At 38.3% G+C, this 17,669-nt stretch overlaps 1 protein-coding gene across 3 annotated transcripts in view; it reads left to right on the forward strand.

The window, feature by feature from the left end:
- The window catches only part of RELN (reelin), a 490,351-nt gene that overhangs the window by 459,780 nt on the left and 12,902 nt on the right, over nucleotides 1–17,669 (forward strand). For all 3 annotated transcript variants that reach the window (XM_078060039.1, XM_078060040.1, XM_036067465.2), the window contains exons 53-61: nucleotides 311–488; nucleotides 3,403–3,578; nucleotides 3,730–3,836; nucleotides 5,537–5,779; nucleotides 6,333–6,508; nucleotides 12,062–12,135; nucleotides 12,907–13,068; nucleotides 13,762–13,919; nucleotides 16,766–16,985. In XM_078060039.1, the coding sequence (XP_077916165.1) occupies nucleotides 311–488; nucleotides 3,403–3,578; nucleotides 3,730–3,836; nucleotides 5,537–5,779; nucleotides 6,333–6,508; nucleotides 12,062–12,135; nucleotides 12,907–13,068; nucleotides 13,762–13,919; nucleotides 16,766–16,985 (1,494 nt within the window). The remainder of the gene's footprint in view (nucleotides 1–310; nucleotides 489–3,402; nucleotides 3,579–3,729; nucleotides 3,837–5,536; nucleotides 5,780–6,332; nucleotides 6,509–12,061; nucleotides 12,136–12,906; nucleotides 13,069–13,761; nucleotides 13,920–16,765; nucleotides 16,986–17,669) is intronic.

Consider the following 17,669-nt stretch of genomic DNA (forward strand, 5'->3'; position numbering starts at 1 on the left):
CATTTCTGATAGTTACAGATTTGTATTTTAAAATGTTCCTATTGCTTGAAATAGAGATTCCACTGTATTTTCATTTTGTCTTACAAGTTTGCTCACAGATCATAAAATTTAAATGAAACTGGCTTTAAAGGACCATTACTAGAAATAGATAATGGTGGTCAGAAAACATTTTTTCTTAATGCATTTCATCCTGCCAGAGTGTCTTAAATGGTTTTTTTTTCTCTTGAGTACTGAATGTGTACACATAGGAAAATGGACCTGAATAAAGTTCACTTTGGTTCTCACTCCTTTGCTTTTGTGTTGTCAATAGTCCAGTAAGATTGAGGTTCTATCAGAAGTACTCAGATACGCAGTGGGCAATCGATAATTTCTACCTGGGCCCTGGATGCTTGGACAACTGTAGAGGCCATGGAGATTGTTTAAAGGAACAGTGCATCTGTGATCCAGGATACTCTGGGCCCAATTGCTACTTGACTCACACTCTGAAGGTAATGTTACAGCCATCAAAAGAAGCATTTATCCACACTGCAGGTCATGCCTGAAGAGACATTGTGTGAGGCTAATACTTTATAACAGCATTCTTTGGGGGCCCCAGTAAATAAATCTTTGGATGGCAACTAAAGAATATGTCTTAGGTTTCTTAGATACAAAAATATTAGGATCAAGGCTGGTACAATTTATCAGTTTATAAAATAAACCAGACTGTATCAATTAAAGAACATAAATACTCTGCTTTTTTTTTAAAGCAGACTCTTAATTTGAAATCAGTATTAATTCTTCTTCACATTTTCAGTAGATGTACTGTTTGAAAGAAGATGCTAATGTTATGAAGCAAATAACCTAGATTCATGATCACAAAGAAACAAATTTTCAAAAATGACTAAACAGTACCTGCATTTTTTTAATTGAATTATAATTGACATACAATGTTATTTTAACTTCAGGTATGCAACACAGCGATTGGACAATTCCATGCATTACTCAGTGCTCACCATGATAAGTGTAGTCCCCATTATGTCACCAACCAACATTATTACAATATTATCATGACCTGAATTTTTGTTCAGAAAATTCAGTGTTCTGATGAGCACTGCTGAAACGTGGCTGGTATTAAGAATAGAGAGGTCAGGGGCGCCTGGGTGGCTCAGTTGGTTAAGCGGCTGCCTTCGGCTCAGGTCATGATCCTGGAGTCCCGGGATCGAGTCCCGCATCGGGCTCCCCGCTCAGCGGGGAGTTTGCTTCTCCCTCTGACCCTCCCCTCGCTCTCATGCTGTCTCATTCTCTCTCTCAAATAAATAAATAAAATCTTTAAAAAAAAAAAAAAAGAGGTCATTCTTGGAAACTTTAGCTGTTACATCATTATTTAATGTGCAAAGTAAATACAGTTGCCCAACACAGTTGCCATATATGCATTCTTGGTTCTGCGAACAAATTCAGTGCATTTGTCACTGCAGTAGCAGAAAAACGACTAAGCCAAAACACAAGTGGCTGAAATCAAATATGTAAGTGGCAAACAATGTAAACCAAACCTGTCCTGTCATTTTTTTTCCTATGAGACACCAACAGCTTTGGAATTAATAAGTTAAAAAAATAACATTGGAGCAATACTCACTTGTGTCTGAAGCTGTTGTCTATTTGTTATCAAATGAGATTATAACATGAGAAACCTAGCCATAGATAATGAATTAACTAAAAAAAAATCTAGTTTCATGAGCATTCAAATTTTGTTAATATTCCTCAGTTGGATAAGAAATTATACAAGTCTATATTATGAACTCCGATCAGACCTTTCTAATGAGAGTTTACATGGTTAACAGTGCATGTCTTCTGACTCTTGTGTTCTTATGTGTAAACCTGCCTTTTTAAAATTGCATTTATTTGTTGGGGTGCCTAGGTGTGTCAGTCAGTTAAGCATCCAACTCTTGATCTCAGTTCAGGTCTTGATCTCAGGGTTGTGAGTTCAAGCCCTGCATTGGGCTCCATGCTGGGCGTGGAGCCTACTTAAAAAAAAAATTACATTTATTTGCTCATATCAGTAAGATAAGGAAAGACTGGCACGTGACTACGTCCTTAACTGTAAAGATGATTATGTTCTGAGTTTTTTTTTTTTTTTTAAGATTTTATTTATTTGTGAGAGAGCGAATGAGAGAGAGCATGAGAGGGAGGAGGGTCAGAGGGAGCAGCAGACTCCCCGCTGAGCAGGGAGCCTGATGTGGGACTCGATCCTGGGACTCCAGGATCATGACCTGAGCCGAAGGCAGTCGCTTAACCAACTGAGCCACCCAGGCGCCCCTATGTTCTGAGTTTGAAGAGAGTCCTTTTAAATCATTTTAACTACACAGTAAGATACCAACTACACAACTCATCTAAAGAAATGAAAAAGTAGTTTTTCTGTATACAGTTATTGCAATTGCAACTGTAACAAATTGTTTTCATGATACATCATTTCTATCATTTAAGAAACAAAAAACAAAAGAATCATGCCTCAACACAGTGCAAAACTACTATGGACAAAATGAATGTACCATGGACAAAATGAATAGAAAAATCAGGATGTTTACAACGATGTGAGGGGATGAAATAATTTTGCATAAAATGTAACCATAACAGACCCTAATATTTTATTTATCTACTCTCTTTGGAAAATAGACTATTCCTGATTGTTGGTCATTCTTAGTTAGGATAAACTGGAGACCTGGGGAAAATATTCTAGATTTTGAGTATTTCTCATCATCATCCTGAATCTTGACCCTGATAAACATGTAAAACCTGACTTCCAAGGTTGATTTTCTTTTGACTTCATACAAAAAGCTTTGGTTTCAAATGTCCCTGACTAACCATATGGACATTTTAAGTTCACACTGTCCTAGAAGCTAAAGGGTCCTGGTTGCTTAAAGCGGTCGCCAAAGTGTGGGGGCATACACTCCTGGGGGAAAACAAAACAACCCATTGAAAAATGTTAGGGAAAAAAGTGCTAGAACATCTGTTTCATTTTATCTTATGCCTTTAAATTTTCATTTTTTATGCATGTTTCATTATATGATAAATTACAATTGTACTTTTATATACAATATAAATAAATACTTGGAGAATATATGCTTAAGTAACTTCACAAATAGGAGTGTTACTATAGCCAACTTGCAGTTGTTTTATTTTATGATTCTTTCTAGACTTAAAATTCCAATGACTGAACATTATTTAATCACTTTACGTGATCATAATATATGATGAAAAAGAACGTTTGTAGAGATATCTTGGCTTTTTTTTTTAAATATCTTTGGAAAAGCATTTGAAATCAGCCCTATTTTTTCAAGTCCAAGATGAAACTGTGTTGTCTAAACTATTCCATAGTTATTATCTGAAATTGTTACTTTTAACCACATCCCACTTACTTGTTTCCAGACTTTCCTGAAGGAACGCTTTGACAGTGAAGAAATCAAACCTGATTTATGGATGTCCTTAGAAGGTGGAAGTACCTGTACCGAGTGTGGGATTCTTGCCGAGGACACCGCGCTCTATTTTGGGGGATCCACTGTGAGACAAGCTATTACTCAAGATCTGGATCTCAGAGGGGCCAAGTAAGTCGGTTTTGGTTATTTTTATCACAGCATCGCAAGTTGGCCCCAAAGTAAGGAACACATTTACGGGAGAAGTTGTTATCCAGGACTTGAGTAGACTATTTGTTCTAATTCACTATTCTGATGGATAATAATATGTGTTTGCATTCAGATTCCTGCAATACTGGGGGCGCATCGGTAGTGAGAATAACATGACCTCCTGCCATCGGCCCATCTGCCGGAAGGAAGGCGTGCTGTTGGACTACTCTACCGATGGAGGCACGTTTCAGGGGTGAAAGCCACACCTTGGAGCAGATTCCCAGTTTACATCCAGTGCCCCTCTGTAAAATTTCTGCAAAGCTTTGCTGCCTTTGCAGTGAGAATAGCGAAAATCACAAAGAGAAAGCTGCAGATCTTAGTCACGTTACGCTTCCATACATGAGACCTGTGTGTTCCACAGAATCTACCCACGAGGGGATAAGAGAGAAATCACACCAAAAAATAAGCTCCAAGCTTTATGAATAAAGAAAAAAATCTGTGTAACTGAAGCTTGATTATCAATGACATAATTAAGAAATAAATTTTATATGGTTTCCAAGTTAAGATCATTTTAAAAAACATTTTAAAAGCTTTTGTGTGAACAATAAATAACAATAAGTCTATAAGAAAATTTTATTGTGAAAGAAGATCATCTGAATTCATGAGTCCGTCAAAAAATATTTTAATAAAATTCGATTGTATTATTTTGAAGTAGCTGAAACCAGACCAAAAATACCGTGAAGTCCTTAGGAGATCAGTTTTAGCAGATAGGTATCATTTGAATAACTAGCAGAGAAATAGATGAACTTAAAGTATTTTAGGGTATTCAAAAGTGTTTCCTTAAGTAATTTAAACATCCCACCTACACTTTTATCAACTGATAAGAGGGAAACTTCTTATCAGTCCAACAAAATAAAAATTGCCTAGAATTAAAATAGCTACATTAAAATGTTAAATTACTAGGAGCTCCTGTCCAGAAACATGCAAAACATGGATGTATCTCATTATTTATGAAAAATAATGCACATAGTAATCTAGAACAAAATTTTAAGAACAGAAAATATATAATTTTTACTTCAGTGTTTTTATTTTTGGCCCAATATTTATAATTTTTTAAAATATTTTTTATTGTTATGTTAATCACCATACATTACATCATTAGTTTTTGATGTAGTGTTCCATGATTCATTGTTTGTGCATAACACCCAGTGCTCCATGCAGAACGTGCCCTCTTTAATACCCATCACCAGGCTAACCCATCCTCCCACCCCCCTCCCCTCTAGACCCTCAGTTTGTTTCTCAGAGTCCATCGTCTCTCATGGTTCGTCTCCCCTTCCGATTTCCCCCCCTTCATTCTTCCCCTCCTGCCATCATCTTCTTTTTTTTTTTTTCCTTAACATATATTGCATTATTTGTTTCAGAGGTACAGGTCTGTGATTCAACAGTCCTACACAATTCACAGCACTTACCAGAGCACATACCCTCCCCAGTGTCTATCACCCAGCCACCCCATCCCTCCCACCCCACCCCCCACTCCAGCAACCCTCAGTTTGTTTCCTGAGATTAAGAATTCCTCATATCAGAGAGGTCATATGATACATGTCTTTCTCTGACTGACTTATTTCGCTCAGCATAACACCCTCCAGTTCCATCCACGTCATTGCAAATGGCAAGATCTCATTCCTTTTGATGGCTGCATAATATTCCATTGTGTATATACCACATCTTCTTTATTGGCCCAATATTTCTAACTACCCTTCCCCTCATACCATCAGCCTGGTTTTTGATACAGTGGTGAACACTTATAGTAAAGTCAATGAAATCAACTCTCATTTCCTCATTGATGCTTTCTTTGGGAAGCTTATGGTAGCTGCAGTCTACTGTTGGTTTGTGGAGTTTTTTCCAGATATGTTACTATGTTGGTGTATTTGTTACGATAGGAATTACTTGGACTTTGCTCCATGAGATGGATTACCAGAAATACATCTCTGTTCGACATGACTACATCCTCCTCCCCGAGGACGCCCTCACCAACACAACTCGACTTCGCTGGTGGCAGCCTTTTGTCATCAGCAATGGACTTGTGGTCTCTGGGGTGGAGCGTGCACAGTGGGCACTAGACAACATACTGATTGGAGGAGCAGAAATCAATCCTAGTCAACTGGTCGACACTTTTGATGATGGTAAGAATTTTGTGAGCCTTTTGTCTGCTTATTCTTTAGAAGAGTTACCACATGAAAAGCATTCAGAAGAGTACCTAGCACATATTCACTGCTCAACAAATATTAGCTATTCTTTTACCCAGTGGTCTGTAAATCTTCAATATTAACTGTTTGTTGAAATGTCAACTGAGAATTTAATAAATTCTGTTAAAGACAAAGTGTCTAGCTCTAAATATAATTTGAAATTTCAATATCCAAAATAATTTTAGTTTCTTTAGGAATTTCTGCACCACAGAGATGCACATTGCATTGTTTTAAAAGTGTGTCAAAAATTTTGTAATAGTGCAAGTCAACCAGACTAGCAGTGACAGTTTTTAACTTGGGTAATCATTATGTGAACATTTAATAATATCTTCTAAATTTGATTAATCACCTTGGATTTATATATTATACCAATTACATAAAAATCATTCTTAAAGGCTAAGCAAAAAGGCAGAGCATAGACATTTAAGTAATTAAACAATAAACCAACAAGAAAGTAACATGCCATATTGCTTCCAATTTGCCTTAACAGAAGGTACTTCCCATGAAGAAAACTGGAGTTTTTACCCTAATGCAGTAAGGACAGCAGGATTCTGTGGCAATCCATCCTTCCACCTCTACTGGCCGAATAAAAAGAAGGACAAGACTCACAATGCTCTCTCCTCCAGAGAACTCATTATACAGCCAGGATATATGATGCAGTTTAAAGTAAGGGGAAATGGCTCCAAACAGAATATGGCATTACATTACATTGGGGATGGAAGATGGGGAGAATGCTTATTTGAACAACTCTAAGGAAATGATTGATTTCATTCATTAAAAGAGACTTTATCTTATGAAGAAAAGAAGTAATCTTTAGCAAAGCCCTTTATCAGATAGGATTATTTGAGCACAGATAAAATCAATTAGTATGTTGGGACATAGCAAGAAATGTAACTATATTGTATTTCATATATGTAATCTTGAGTTCAGTTTCCCAAACCCTGGAAATGAAAAGCTCACATGGGTACCTCTGCCTACTCTGCCTATTTTTCTTTCTCTCTCTCTCTCTCTCGCACGCACACACCCACACACAGTTTCTGTACCTCTTACTCTACACTGATTTCATATATTAAGCCACTTTCTATCCTTTTCTATCATGTCTTTCTTTTTTTTTTTTTTTTTGGTCTCTGACTTCTAAACACAAACGTGTACAGTAGCCTGGTTGGAACTCCTCCAAATCCTCAGATTTAAAAAGGACTCTCAAATTTTTTACATGCATATTTTATTCATAGAGGAGGGTAAAAGGGAAGTCATAGAGATCATTAATAGATAATCTGAGAGAAAGATAAAGCAATACCAATTGATGTTTTTTTCATTATAAAACATATTTTTTAAAAAGGGGTATTACAGAAATACACTTTGTTACTAGATTACTTTAAAGACAAACATTGGTTGTTTACTTAAAACATTTGTTAAATGTTTTAAAAAGATGTCCTACAATGATGGTTAATAGTAAGAATCCTTTCTAGCAGGAATAAAAATGTATTCACAGCTGGTAGGAGAGAGAAATGGGGAGCTGTTATTTAATGGGTATAGGGCTTCATTTTTGCAAGATTTAAAAGTTCAGATCTTTTGCAAAAAAGATGGGGGTAGGGGTATTCACTGTTTTTCTCAGCTTTATGCTAAACTTTCCTTCAGAGACTAAAGGGTGAGGAAATCTCCCCAAATGTTACCACTCCCTAGGACTATCCTTAACTTAGTGGCATGAAGGATGCTCAAGGTCATATTCAGTATTACACCACCCCTAATTCCAAGCCACCTCCTGTAAGAGTGAAGATTTTTCCTCTCACAGGCCCACACTGGGCCCCTATCAAAGCCATCATATTTGATTAAGTTGATAGGAGCCTCCTGTCTTGCTGCCTCTGTTAACCCAGAACTGAAGAGATGGACATCTTCTTCTCTAACCGAATCCATTTGTTTAAAAAAAGAAAAAAGTTCATCCCCAAAAATGTAATACTTAAAGTATCACCAACACTGCATTTTTCTAAGTCACCATAGACTTCCTGAACTTCACCTGTTTCTTACCTTTCCTTTCCAATCTGTACCCCTGGGCACTGTTGTCTTTGCCCTCCCCGGCTGGTGCCATCATGTTCTTGTCCCTTGGCTCTGGGTTCTCTGCCAGTTTTCCTCTTACCTCCTTGGAATCTACTTTTGCCTCCTTTTTGGCTCTTCTTCTTCCTCCAGCCCTCTAGATGTCAGCATTTTGTAGTACTTCTCCGTTCTCTTCTCTCTTAGATATTCTCCGCATTGAGAATTCCATTCATCCTTTGGCTTCTTTAAGACCAGCTCCCAGATCTGCCTTTTCAGCCTTGACTGGTTCACCAACAATTAATTCAGTACTTTTACATTCTGTGTACATTTCTACACCTTCATCATCCTGGCATCTCAACTCGCAATGGCAAACAGTGAACTTCATCTCTTCCCTTTCCCTACCAGCTCCTCTTCCTAATTCTCCTGTTTCTATTGATGACACTCCCTGTGACTTACTCATCAGCTTTAAAAGTTGAAGTAGTCTTTTGATTTTTCATTCTTCACTTTTCACATCTAACCAGCTACTGTTGCCTTTTGAGTCTAATGTCCAGTGTCCCTGGAAAAAAAATTGGGCCTGGTCATTTCTGTACAAAAACTTTTATGCCTTTGAGAAAAAATTTTTCTCAAAGGTTAAGAGCTTGCTCTTTTAGCTTTTTTTGTTTTTATTATTGAAGTATAATTGACATAAAATGTTATATTAGTTTTAGGTGTACAGTATAGAGATTCGACAGTCTGTACATTACTCAGTACTTACCACGACAATAAGAGTGGTCACTACCTGTCACTTTACAATGTTATTACAGTATTTTCACCTACTTGATCCATTCCTCCTACCCACCTCCCCTCTAGCAATCACCAGTTTGTTCTCTGTATTTATGTCTATTTCTATTTGTTTTGTTTTTTAGATTACACGAATTAGTGAAATCATATGGTATTTGTCTCTCTCTAATTATTTCACTTAGCATAATACCCTCTAGATCCATCCGTGTTGTCAGAAATGGCAAGATCTTATTCTTTTTTATGGCTGAGTAATATTCCATTTGTATATATGTACCCCATATCTTTGTCCATTCATCTATTCATGGACACTTGGATAGCTTCCATATCTTGGCTATTGTAAATAATGCTTCAGTGAACATAGGGGTGCATATATCTTTTTGAGTTAGTGTGTTCATTTTCTTTGGTACATACTTAGCAGTGGAATTACTGGATCATTTGGTATTTCTATCCTTAATTTGTTGAGGAACCTCCATACTATTTGCCATAGTGGCTGTACCCAGTATAGATTCCCACCAGCTGTGCCCAAAGGTTCCCTTTCATCCACATGCTCACCAACACTTATGATTTCTTATCTTTTTGATACCAGCCATTCTGATTTGCGTGAGGTGATATCTTGATATCTCACTGTGGTTTGATCTGCATTTCCCTGATGATTAGTGAGGTTGAACATCTTTTCTTGTGTCTGTTGGCCATCTGTATGTCCTCTTTGGAAACATATTCGGGTCCTCTGCCCATTTTTTAATCAGATTTTTGTGTGTTTTGAGTTGCGTAAGTTCTTTATACATCTTGGGTATTAACCCCTTATCAGATATATCATTTGCAAATATCTTCTTCCATGCAGTAGGCTGCCTTTTTGTTTTGTTGATGGTTTCCTTCATTGTGTAAAACCTTTTTATTTTGGTGTAGTCTGAATAATTTATTTTTGCTTTTTCCCTCACCTGAGGAAACATATCCATAAATATGTTATTAAGGCTGATGTCCAAGAGATTACTACCTATGTTTTCTTTTAGGAGTTTGGTCTCACATTTAGGTCTTAAATCCATTTTGAATGAATTTTTGTATATAGTTAAGAAAGTGGTCCAGTTTCATTCTTTCGATGTTGCTCTCCACTTTTCACAACACCATTTGTTTAAGAGAATGTGATTTTCCTAATGTGTGTTCTTGCCTCCTTTGTCATAGATTAATTGACCATATAAGTGGAGGTTTATTTCTGGGCTATCTCTCCTGTTCCATTGATCTGTGTGTCTATTTTTGTGCCAATATCATACTGTTTTGATAGTATATCTTGAAATCTAGAATTGTGATACTTCCAGCTTTATGCTTTTTTCTCAAGAGCGCTTTTGCTATTTGGGGTGTCTTGTAGTTCCATACGAATTTTAGGATTATTTGTTCTAGTTCTGTGACAAATGCTATTAGTATTTTGATAGGGATTGCATTGAATCTGTAGATTGATTTGGGTAATATGGACATTTTAACAATATTAATTCTTCTAATCCATGAGCATGGTATATTTTTTCATTTGTTTACATTGTCTTCAATTTCTTTCATCAATGTCTTATAGTTTTCAGAGTGTAGGTTTTTCACCTCCTTGATTATATTTATTCCTAGGGGGTGTTTTTTGGTGTAATTGTAAATGAGATTGTTTTCTTCATTTCTCTTTATGCTACTTTGTTATTAGCATATATAAATACAACATATTTCTTTATATTAATATTGTATCCTTCAACTCTATTGAATTCATTTATCAGTTCTAACGTTTTTTGGTGGAGTCTTTAGGGTTTTCTATATATAGTATCATGTCAGCTACAAATGGTGACAGTTTTACTTTTCCTTTCCAATTTGGATGCCTTTTATTTCTTTTTCTTGTCTGATTGCTACAGCTAGAACTTCCAATACTATGATAAATAAAAGTGGTGAGAAAGGAAATGCTTGTCTTCTTCCTGGTCTTAGACAAAAAGCTCTTGGGTTTTCCACCACTGAGTATGATGTTAGCTGTGGGTTTTTCATATATGGCCCTTGTTATGTTGAAGTATGTTCCCTCTAAACCCACTTTGTTGAGAGTTTTTAATCATGAATGGATGTTGAATTGTGTCCAATGCTTTTTCTGCATCTATTGAGATGATCATATAGTTTTTATCCTTTCTCTTGTTAACATTATGTATCACCTTGATTTGCAAATATTGAACCATCCTTGTATTTCTGGAATAAATCCCACGTGATTATGATGAATGATTCTTTTAGTGTATTGTGGAATTCAGTTCGTTAATATTTGGTTGTGGATTTCTGCATCTCTGTTCATCCTTGCTGGCTCAGTCGGTGGAACATGCAACTTTCGATCTCAGGGTTGTGAGTATTGGCTATAGAGATTACTTAAAAATAAAACCTTTTAAAAAAAAGAATATTGGTTGGGGTGCTGGGTGGCTCAGTCGGTTAAGTTTCTGATTCTTGGTTTCGGCTCACGTCATGATCTCAAGGGTTGTAGGATTGAGCCCCACATCGGTCTCTGTGCTTAGCGGCAAGTTGGCTTGAGGATTCTTTCCCTCTGTCCCTCCCCCCACTCATGTGCATGCTTATGCTCTTTCTCTCTCTCTCTCAAATAAATAAATAAATCTTTTTAAAAAAAAGAATATTGGCTTGTAGTTTTCTTTTTCTGTAGTGTAGTGGGTACCAAGTTAATGCTGGCCTTGTAGAATAAATTTGGAAATTTTCCTTCCTCTTTTATTTTTTAGAATAGTTTGAGAAGAATAGGTGTTAACTCTTCTTTAAGTATTTAGTAGAATTCGTCTGTGAAGCCATCTTAGGGGACTTTTGTTTGTTGGGAGTTTTTTGATTACTGATTCAATTTTGTTACTCATAATCAATCTGTTCAAGTTTTCTCTTTCTTCCTGATTCATTTTTGGAAGATTGTATGTTCCTAGGAATTTATCCATTTCTTCCAGGTTGTCCAATTTGTCAGCATATAATTTTTCATATTATTCTCTTACAGTCCTTGTATTTCTGTGATGTCAGTTGTTATTTCTCCTTTTTTATTTCTGATTTTATTTATTGTAGTCCTCTCTCTTTTTCTTGATGAGTCTAACTAAAGGTTTATCAATTTTGTTTATCTTTTCAAACAACCAGCTCTTGATTAGAAATAGTACTCTTTTAAACCTTAATTCTCATCTTCATACAAAGTTGCATATTTTTTTATTCCCTTCCTGATTTTCCTTTTATTATGTTCAGTTAGCCAGCATATAGTATCAGAATTCAAAAAAAATGTAGCATTGGTGTTCTGGCAGGCTGCTCTGTAAAAACTTCTCTGAACATTTGTTGATTACTTATTAGAGTCATAATTTAGAGAGGGGATTTCTAATTAATGATAGGTATTTAATCTTCCCTATACATATTTGTTGTTTATGTTTGTTTTAGATTGTGGTGGGTTGTGAAGCCACTTCTTGTGGTGACCTTCATTCCGTAATGTTGGAGTACACTAAGGATGCAAGGTTTGTGAAATAATTTACGTTCCTCCAAACTTGAATACAACTTCAAATGGGTGTCTGTTTTTAAAGCAACTACAGAAGAGCAACCTTTTATACTAAAAGTACAGTTTATGCTTATTTCACAAATTGTATTGATTTCATTTATATAAAATTTACCCGTATGTCTTATTTTCAGATTTTTCCCTCAAACCAAGAAAAATCATTTTTCATACTAGGCTGGCTGCAAGCCAACAAACTTTTTTTCTTCTAAAATAAGTAAGATACTACGTTTGTGCTCAAAGTAGAATTCTCTTTTATTCATGTTGCTCATTTTCAACCAACCTTAATGAGAATTTAAATCAATAAAAGATCTAAATATGCTTCAGCCAGAGTCACATGTCCCTACTTTCTTCGGAGCCCTGTCTCCCACCACCACTTTTGAAAATGAATTCTGGGGAGTTAAGTTGGGTAAACAGAGAATTTTGTCAATCAACTCCAGGTATATTTCTGGTAATAATTTCAGTGGGAGGAAACCAGTAGAATGCAGCAGCATGCATGCTATTATTTTATTCTATTATCTGTGAATATATTCTTGTGCTTGTAAAGAGTTAGATATATCTTGTGTGAAATTATTTTAAGTTTTTATTTTAATTGTCTGTATAAATATATACAGGAAATGGAAAACTCACGTAAAAATACCTCAATGTAACCCAACCCCACAGTGGTACGTTGTCATTAGTCAGGTCATCTATTTCTCTTAAGAGTTGTCTACCATAACCTCTGTGATTTCTGCAGGTCTGATTCCTGGCAGCTCGTTCAGACCCAGTGCCTTCCTTCCTCTTCAAACAGCATCGGCTGCTCCCCCTTCCAGTTCCATGAAGCCACCATCTACAATGCTGTCAACAGCTCGAGCTGGAAGAGGATCACCATTCAGCTGCCTGACCATGTCTCCTCCAGGTAAATTGCATACTAAGGTAAACTTGGTCGGATTCTCTGGCAATCTCTACAGAGCTCACGCAGTGAGATTCCATTACAGCTGTAGTACCCTCTCCATCCATGTCCCCAAATGGCAATGGCATGTCCCAAGAAGAAATAGGAAGACATAGGATCTTTTCTGTAAATGCTACAGAGCTCAGACCTGCTTTGGATGAAATACCACAGCACATGCCAAGCTCAATCACAGGCCCCAAATCACAGACGCTCAAAGACCTGGAGTTGGCACCATATCTGCCCCAGGGTTCTGTGATTCCCAAGGGCTGCACTGCTCATCCCATATACACATACCATCTGGGGTGTGCAGGGCTGGTCGGGTTACACGAAGCCACAGGATAAACATAATAGAGTGCAATCTTCCTAGATTTGGAAAATGATATACCTTGATAAGAAAAGTGGACACACATTTATTATGGAATAGAATAGGAAATTCACATCAAACTCTCAGGGAAGGTACAAGCTTCCAGATTGGCACTTTGGGAGATATCCCCAGAGTCTGAGGGGTACAAGTTCATTCACCTTGACTTGGGTGCTTCAAGGAGAAGCCTGGGGAAGTCCTTTTCTCAGAAATAGTTCCCATTCCCAGGGCTGGAGGCAGGACACAGCCACGGGAAGTAACAGCCTACTGAATCCCTTCTGCTCTCTCTGGACTTTCAGTGCGACACAGTTCCGCTGGATCCAGAAGGGGGAAGAAACAGAGAAGCAAAGCTGGGCAATTGACCATGTGTACATCGGAGAGGCTTGCCCCAAGCTCTGCAGTGGGCACGGATACTGCACGAGTGGCGCCGTCTGCATCTGTGATGAAAGTTTCCAAGGTCTGAATCCCAGACTGTCACTTTTAATACGGAAGACCATGAGGTTCTCGTCACTTCAACACGTATACAAAGGCCACTGGGAGGGGCGCCTGGGTGGCTCGGTCGGTTAGACGTCTGCCTTTGGCTCAGGTCATGATCCCAGGGTCCTGGGGTCGAGCCCCACATCGGGCTCCCTGCTCAGCAGAGAGCCTGCTTCTCCCTCTCCCACTCCCCCTGCTTGTGCTCTGTCTGTCAAATAAATAAATAAAATCTTAAAAAAAAATTTTTTTTAAAGGCCACTAGGGAGGAAAGAAAAACTCCATCCCTGAGGGATTTGGCATAGATGACACACTCTTTGTACAGAGTTATTTATCTTTGGAATGAAATATCAAGGATAATTTTCTGCCATGTTCCTTGAAGTATTTTTTTAAATGCAGAATTCTGGGGTGCCTGCCTGGGTGGCTCAGTCAGTGAGGCGGCCGCCTCTTAATTTTGGCTCAGGTCATGATCTCAGGGTCCTGAGAACAAGCCCCACATCAGGCTCCACGCTGCACGTGGAGCTTGCTTAAGATTCTCTCTCTCTGCCCCTCCCCCTGCTCATGCACTAAATAAAAATATAAATAAATAAATAAAATCTTTTAAAAAATTAAATAAAATACAGAATTCCATAGCACTTCACATTCCCCATCCTCCATATAATTCCCTGCCCCAAGCACTACCCCCAACACTTTATTTTTGCTTCTGGGCCTCTCTCCTTCCGGGCCTAGCTGCCCATCCCTGGATACTTTGCCAACATTCCTTCTTTCTCAGTCTCTCCAATAGCAGCTGCCCCTGTCCTCCCAAGATGTAGCTGACAATTCAGGATATTCTGTGTGTGTGTCACACAGACACACACACACACACAAACCCACGACTCAAAAAAAAAAAAATACATTTTTACTGCTTGGGCTTCTAGAAGCTGAATACTTGATTTGGGACCGAGTATCTACTCAACTCCTGACATCATAGGAAATTGCTCCCTTGGCCTGAGAGAAGGCCTGCAGCCTGCTTTTCTTTGATGCAAGGTTTCGGACAGGTTTCTATTGTTACAAAGTCTGCATGATCACCATTATATTCTCAGAGCCCAATACTTGGCATATAGCAATGCCCAGTGAATCCTTTTTGAATGAATTCTTACATTGCCTTGTACTTTACTATTTACACAGTGTCCACCAGTTTATTCAGCAGAGTCATTAAGAACTTACGATATCCCCATAAGTTAGCTGTGGTTAATATAATTATTCCCACTTTACAGGTAGAGAAACTGAGACTCCGGGAACTTATGTGACTTGCCTAAGATGATACAGCCAGTCAGTATCAGAAAGAAGACCATTACCCAGTTGTTCTTTCCAGTCCACCTTGCTGTGTCTCATAACTGAGGATTTATCCAAAGAGGAGCAGAATTGGGGCGCCTGGGTGGCTCAGTTGGTTAAGCGACTGCCTTCGGCTCAGGTCATGATCCTGGAGTCCCGGGATCGAGTCCCGCATCGGGCTCCCTGCTCAGCAGGGAGTCTGCTTCTCCCTCTGACCCTCCCTCCTCTCATGTGCTCTCTCTCTCCTCTCATCCTCTCTCAAATAAATAAATAAAATCTTTAAAAAAAAAAAAAAGAGGAGCAGAATTATACAACTTCCCTAAGGGAAGTTTTTACAGTGTAAAAATCCATAGATTTGACTTCGGGAGTAGAATATATTTAGATTTCTTGGTTGATGCTATTTCCTGGCCTCCAAATGAAATGAGTATGATTAATGTAGACGGCTACACATCTCTCATGTCAGAAATTACTTAGCCGTGATCTCTTTCTTCTGGTCTCATTACCCCTGCGACCAGCTGGTTCTGTCCATGTGTTAGCTGGAGAACTTGAACTTGAGGCAAATGAACAAATCAGATGTCTCACAAGGAGTCCCAGATGTCTGGAATTTGCCCTCTCTCCTGCTCCAACAGATCTATGACCTTTTGATTTGGAACTATTGTAGATGTTTAGGGAAACTGCTGTTCAAATCAAGGGCAAATGCAAACATATACACATTTGTTAATTTTATGTCTTAAATGCCCATATTTCAGCTCAGTGGTCTCATTCTTCCAGCCTGTTCACTATTCATTTATTTATATGACCTTGTTATTGCATATCTCATAGGTGCTAAGTATTGTGTTAGGTACTAGAATCCAACAATGAATAAAATGCAGACTCTGCCCCCAAACTCAAGTATAGAGCTGGAAGAACCAGAACATGACTTATCCTATTTTTTTTTTTTAAGATTTTATTTATTTATTTGACAGAGAGAGACACAGCGGGAGAGAGATCATGAGCAGGGGGAGGGGCAGAGGGAGAAGCAGGCTCCCCGAGGAGTGGGGAGCCCGATGGAGGGCTCGATCCCAGGACCCCAGGATCATGACCTGAGCCGAAGGCAGTTGCTTAACCAACTGAGCCACCCAGGCGCCCCTATCCTATTTTCTGCTACAAAAGCATGCTGGGGAGAAAGAAATTAGATTGGTTTCTAATGCCATCATGAGAGCTCTCCACCAAGACCCATCATTGATGAACATGTAGGCCCAGCCAGATGCTGGGTATTTACACAATCGATTCACGTGAGCACTAGGTACATTAGCACCTACATGATGTAGCACCCACAGCGGGATTTTTTTTCAAGAACACAAGCCAATAATTGCTCCAGTACAAAAGAAACATTTATTTCTGGGAGTCTGTATCTGCTTGGTATGTTGTCATTCTTACAGTAACAAGAACGGACTAAGCCTAAGATCGAATCCTTCATCTTTTAATGTTTCTGCTGCTTCTCGCTAACTTTTGCAATTATTCCCTTCCCTCTAGGTGACGATTGCTCTGTTTTCAGTCATGATCTTCCCAGTTATATCAAAGATAATTTCGAGTCAGCAAGAGTCACTGAAGCAAACTGGGAGACCATTCAAGGTGGGGTGATAGGAAGTGGCTGCGGGCAGCTGACGCCCTACGCCCATGGAGACTCACTCTATTTTAATGGCTGTCAGATAAGGCAGGCGGCCACCAAGCCTCTGGATCTCACTCGAGCAAGGTAACCAAACTTCCGTGTTGTGGTTCAGACACAGAACTGGCCACAAGACTGGTCACTTCCCGCTGTCTGTTAAATATAAGCGTGAACGTCACGGCATGGGTGTCGCGAAGCCGTGGAGACCTAAATGTCACTTGAATTTGGTAGGAGGAAGCAGTGTATGTTTTCACAACTCAGAATTATGCTTTCCTTCAATTTACTGTAGAATTACCTTGTTTTTCTTTACGTACACTGGCTGAGTGGTGGTGACATAGGCATAAGCCAGGAGAAATGGCCAAATATAAAGAACTGATAAGTCAGTCAAATCAACATGTTGTATACCTTAAACCTACACAGTGTTTTATGTCCATTATGTCTCAGTAAAGTTTAAAAAAAGTAATGAAAAAATTTTAAGTTGGCTGTAGATAACCTATATAGGTAATTTCATGTTGACTATTTGCAAGTATGTAAATATAAATGTATATGTGAAGTAAATTTGTAGTCAGGCAAACATATATACCTATATTTAGCATATGCAGTTACAATAAACAGAAATGGAGGATCAGTGAATGGATGGGAACTTTAAAAATCAAATGTTCTTGGAGCTGGTTATTAATGCTGAGTAGAGTGGACAGAGACTGCAAATCGACCAGGGAAGAAAAAGAGACCCCAGGAAGGTTGGCTTTCCTTCCCCACCTGCTCATTCCC

Source organism: Halichoerus grypus, chromosome 12 (assembly GCF_964656455.1).
Source record: "Halichoerus grypus chromosome 12, mHalGry1.hap1.1, whole genome shotgun sequence".
NCBI classification, from domain to species: domain Eukaryota; kingdom Metazoa; phylum Chordata; class Mammalia; order Carnivora; family Phocidae; genus Halichoerus; species Halichoerus grypus.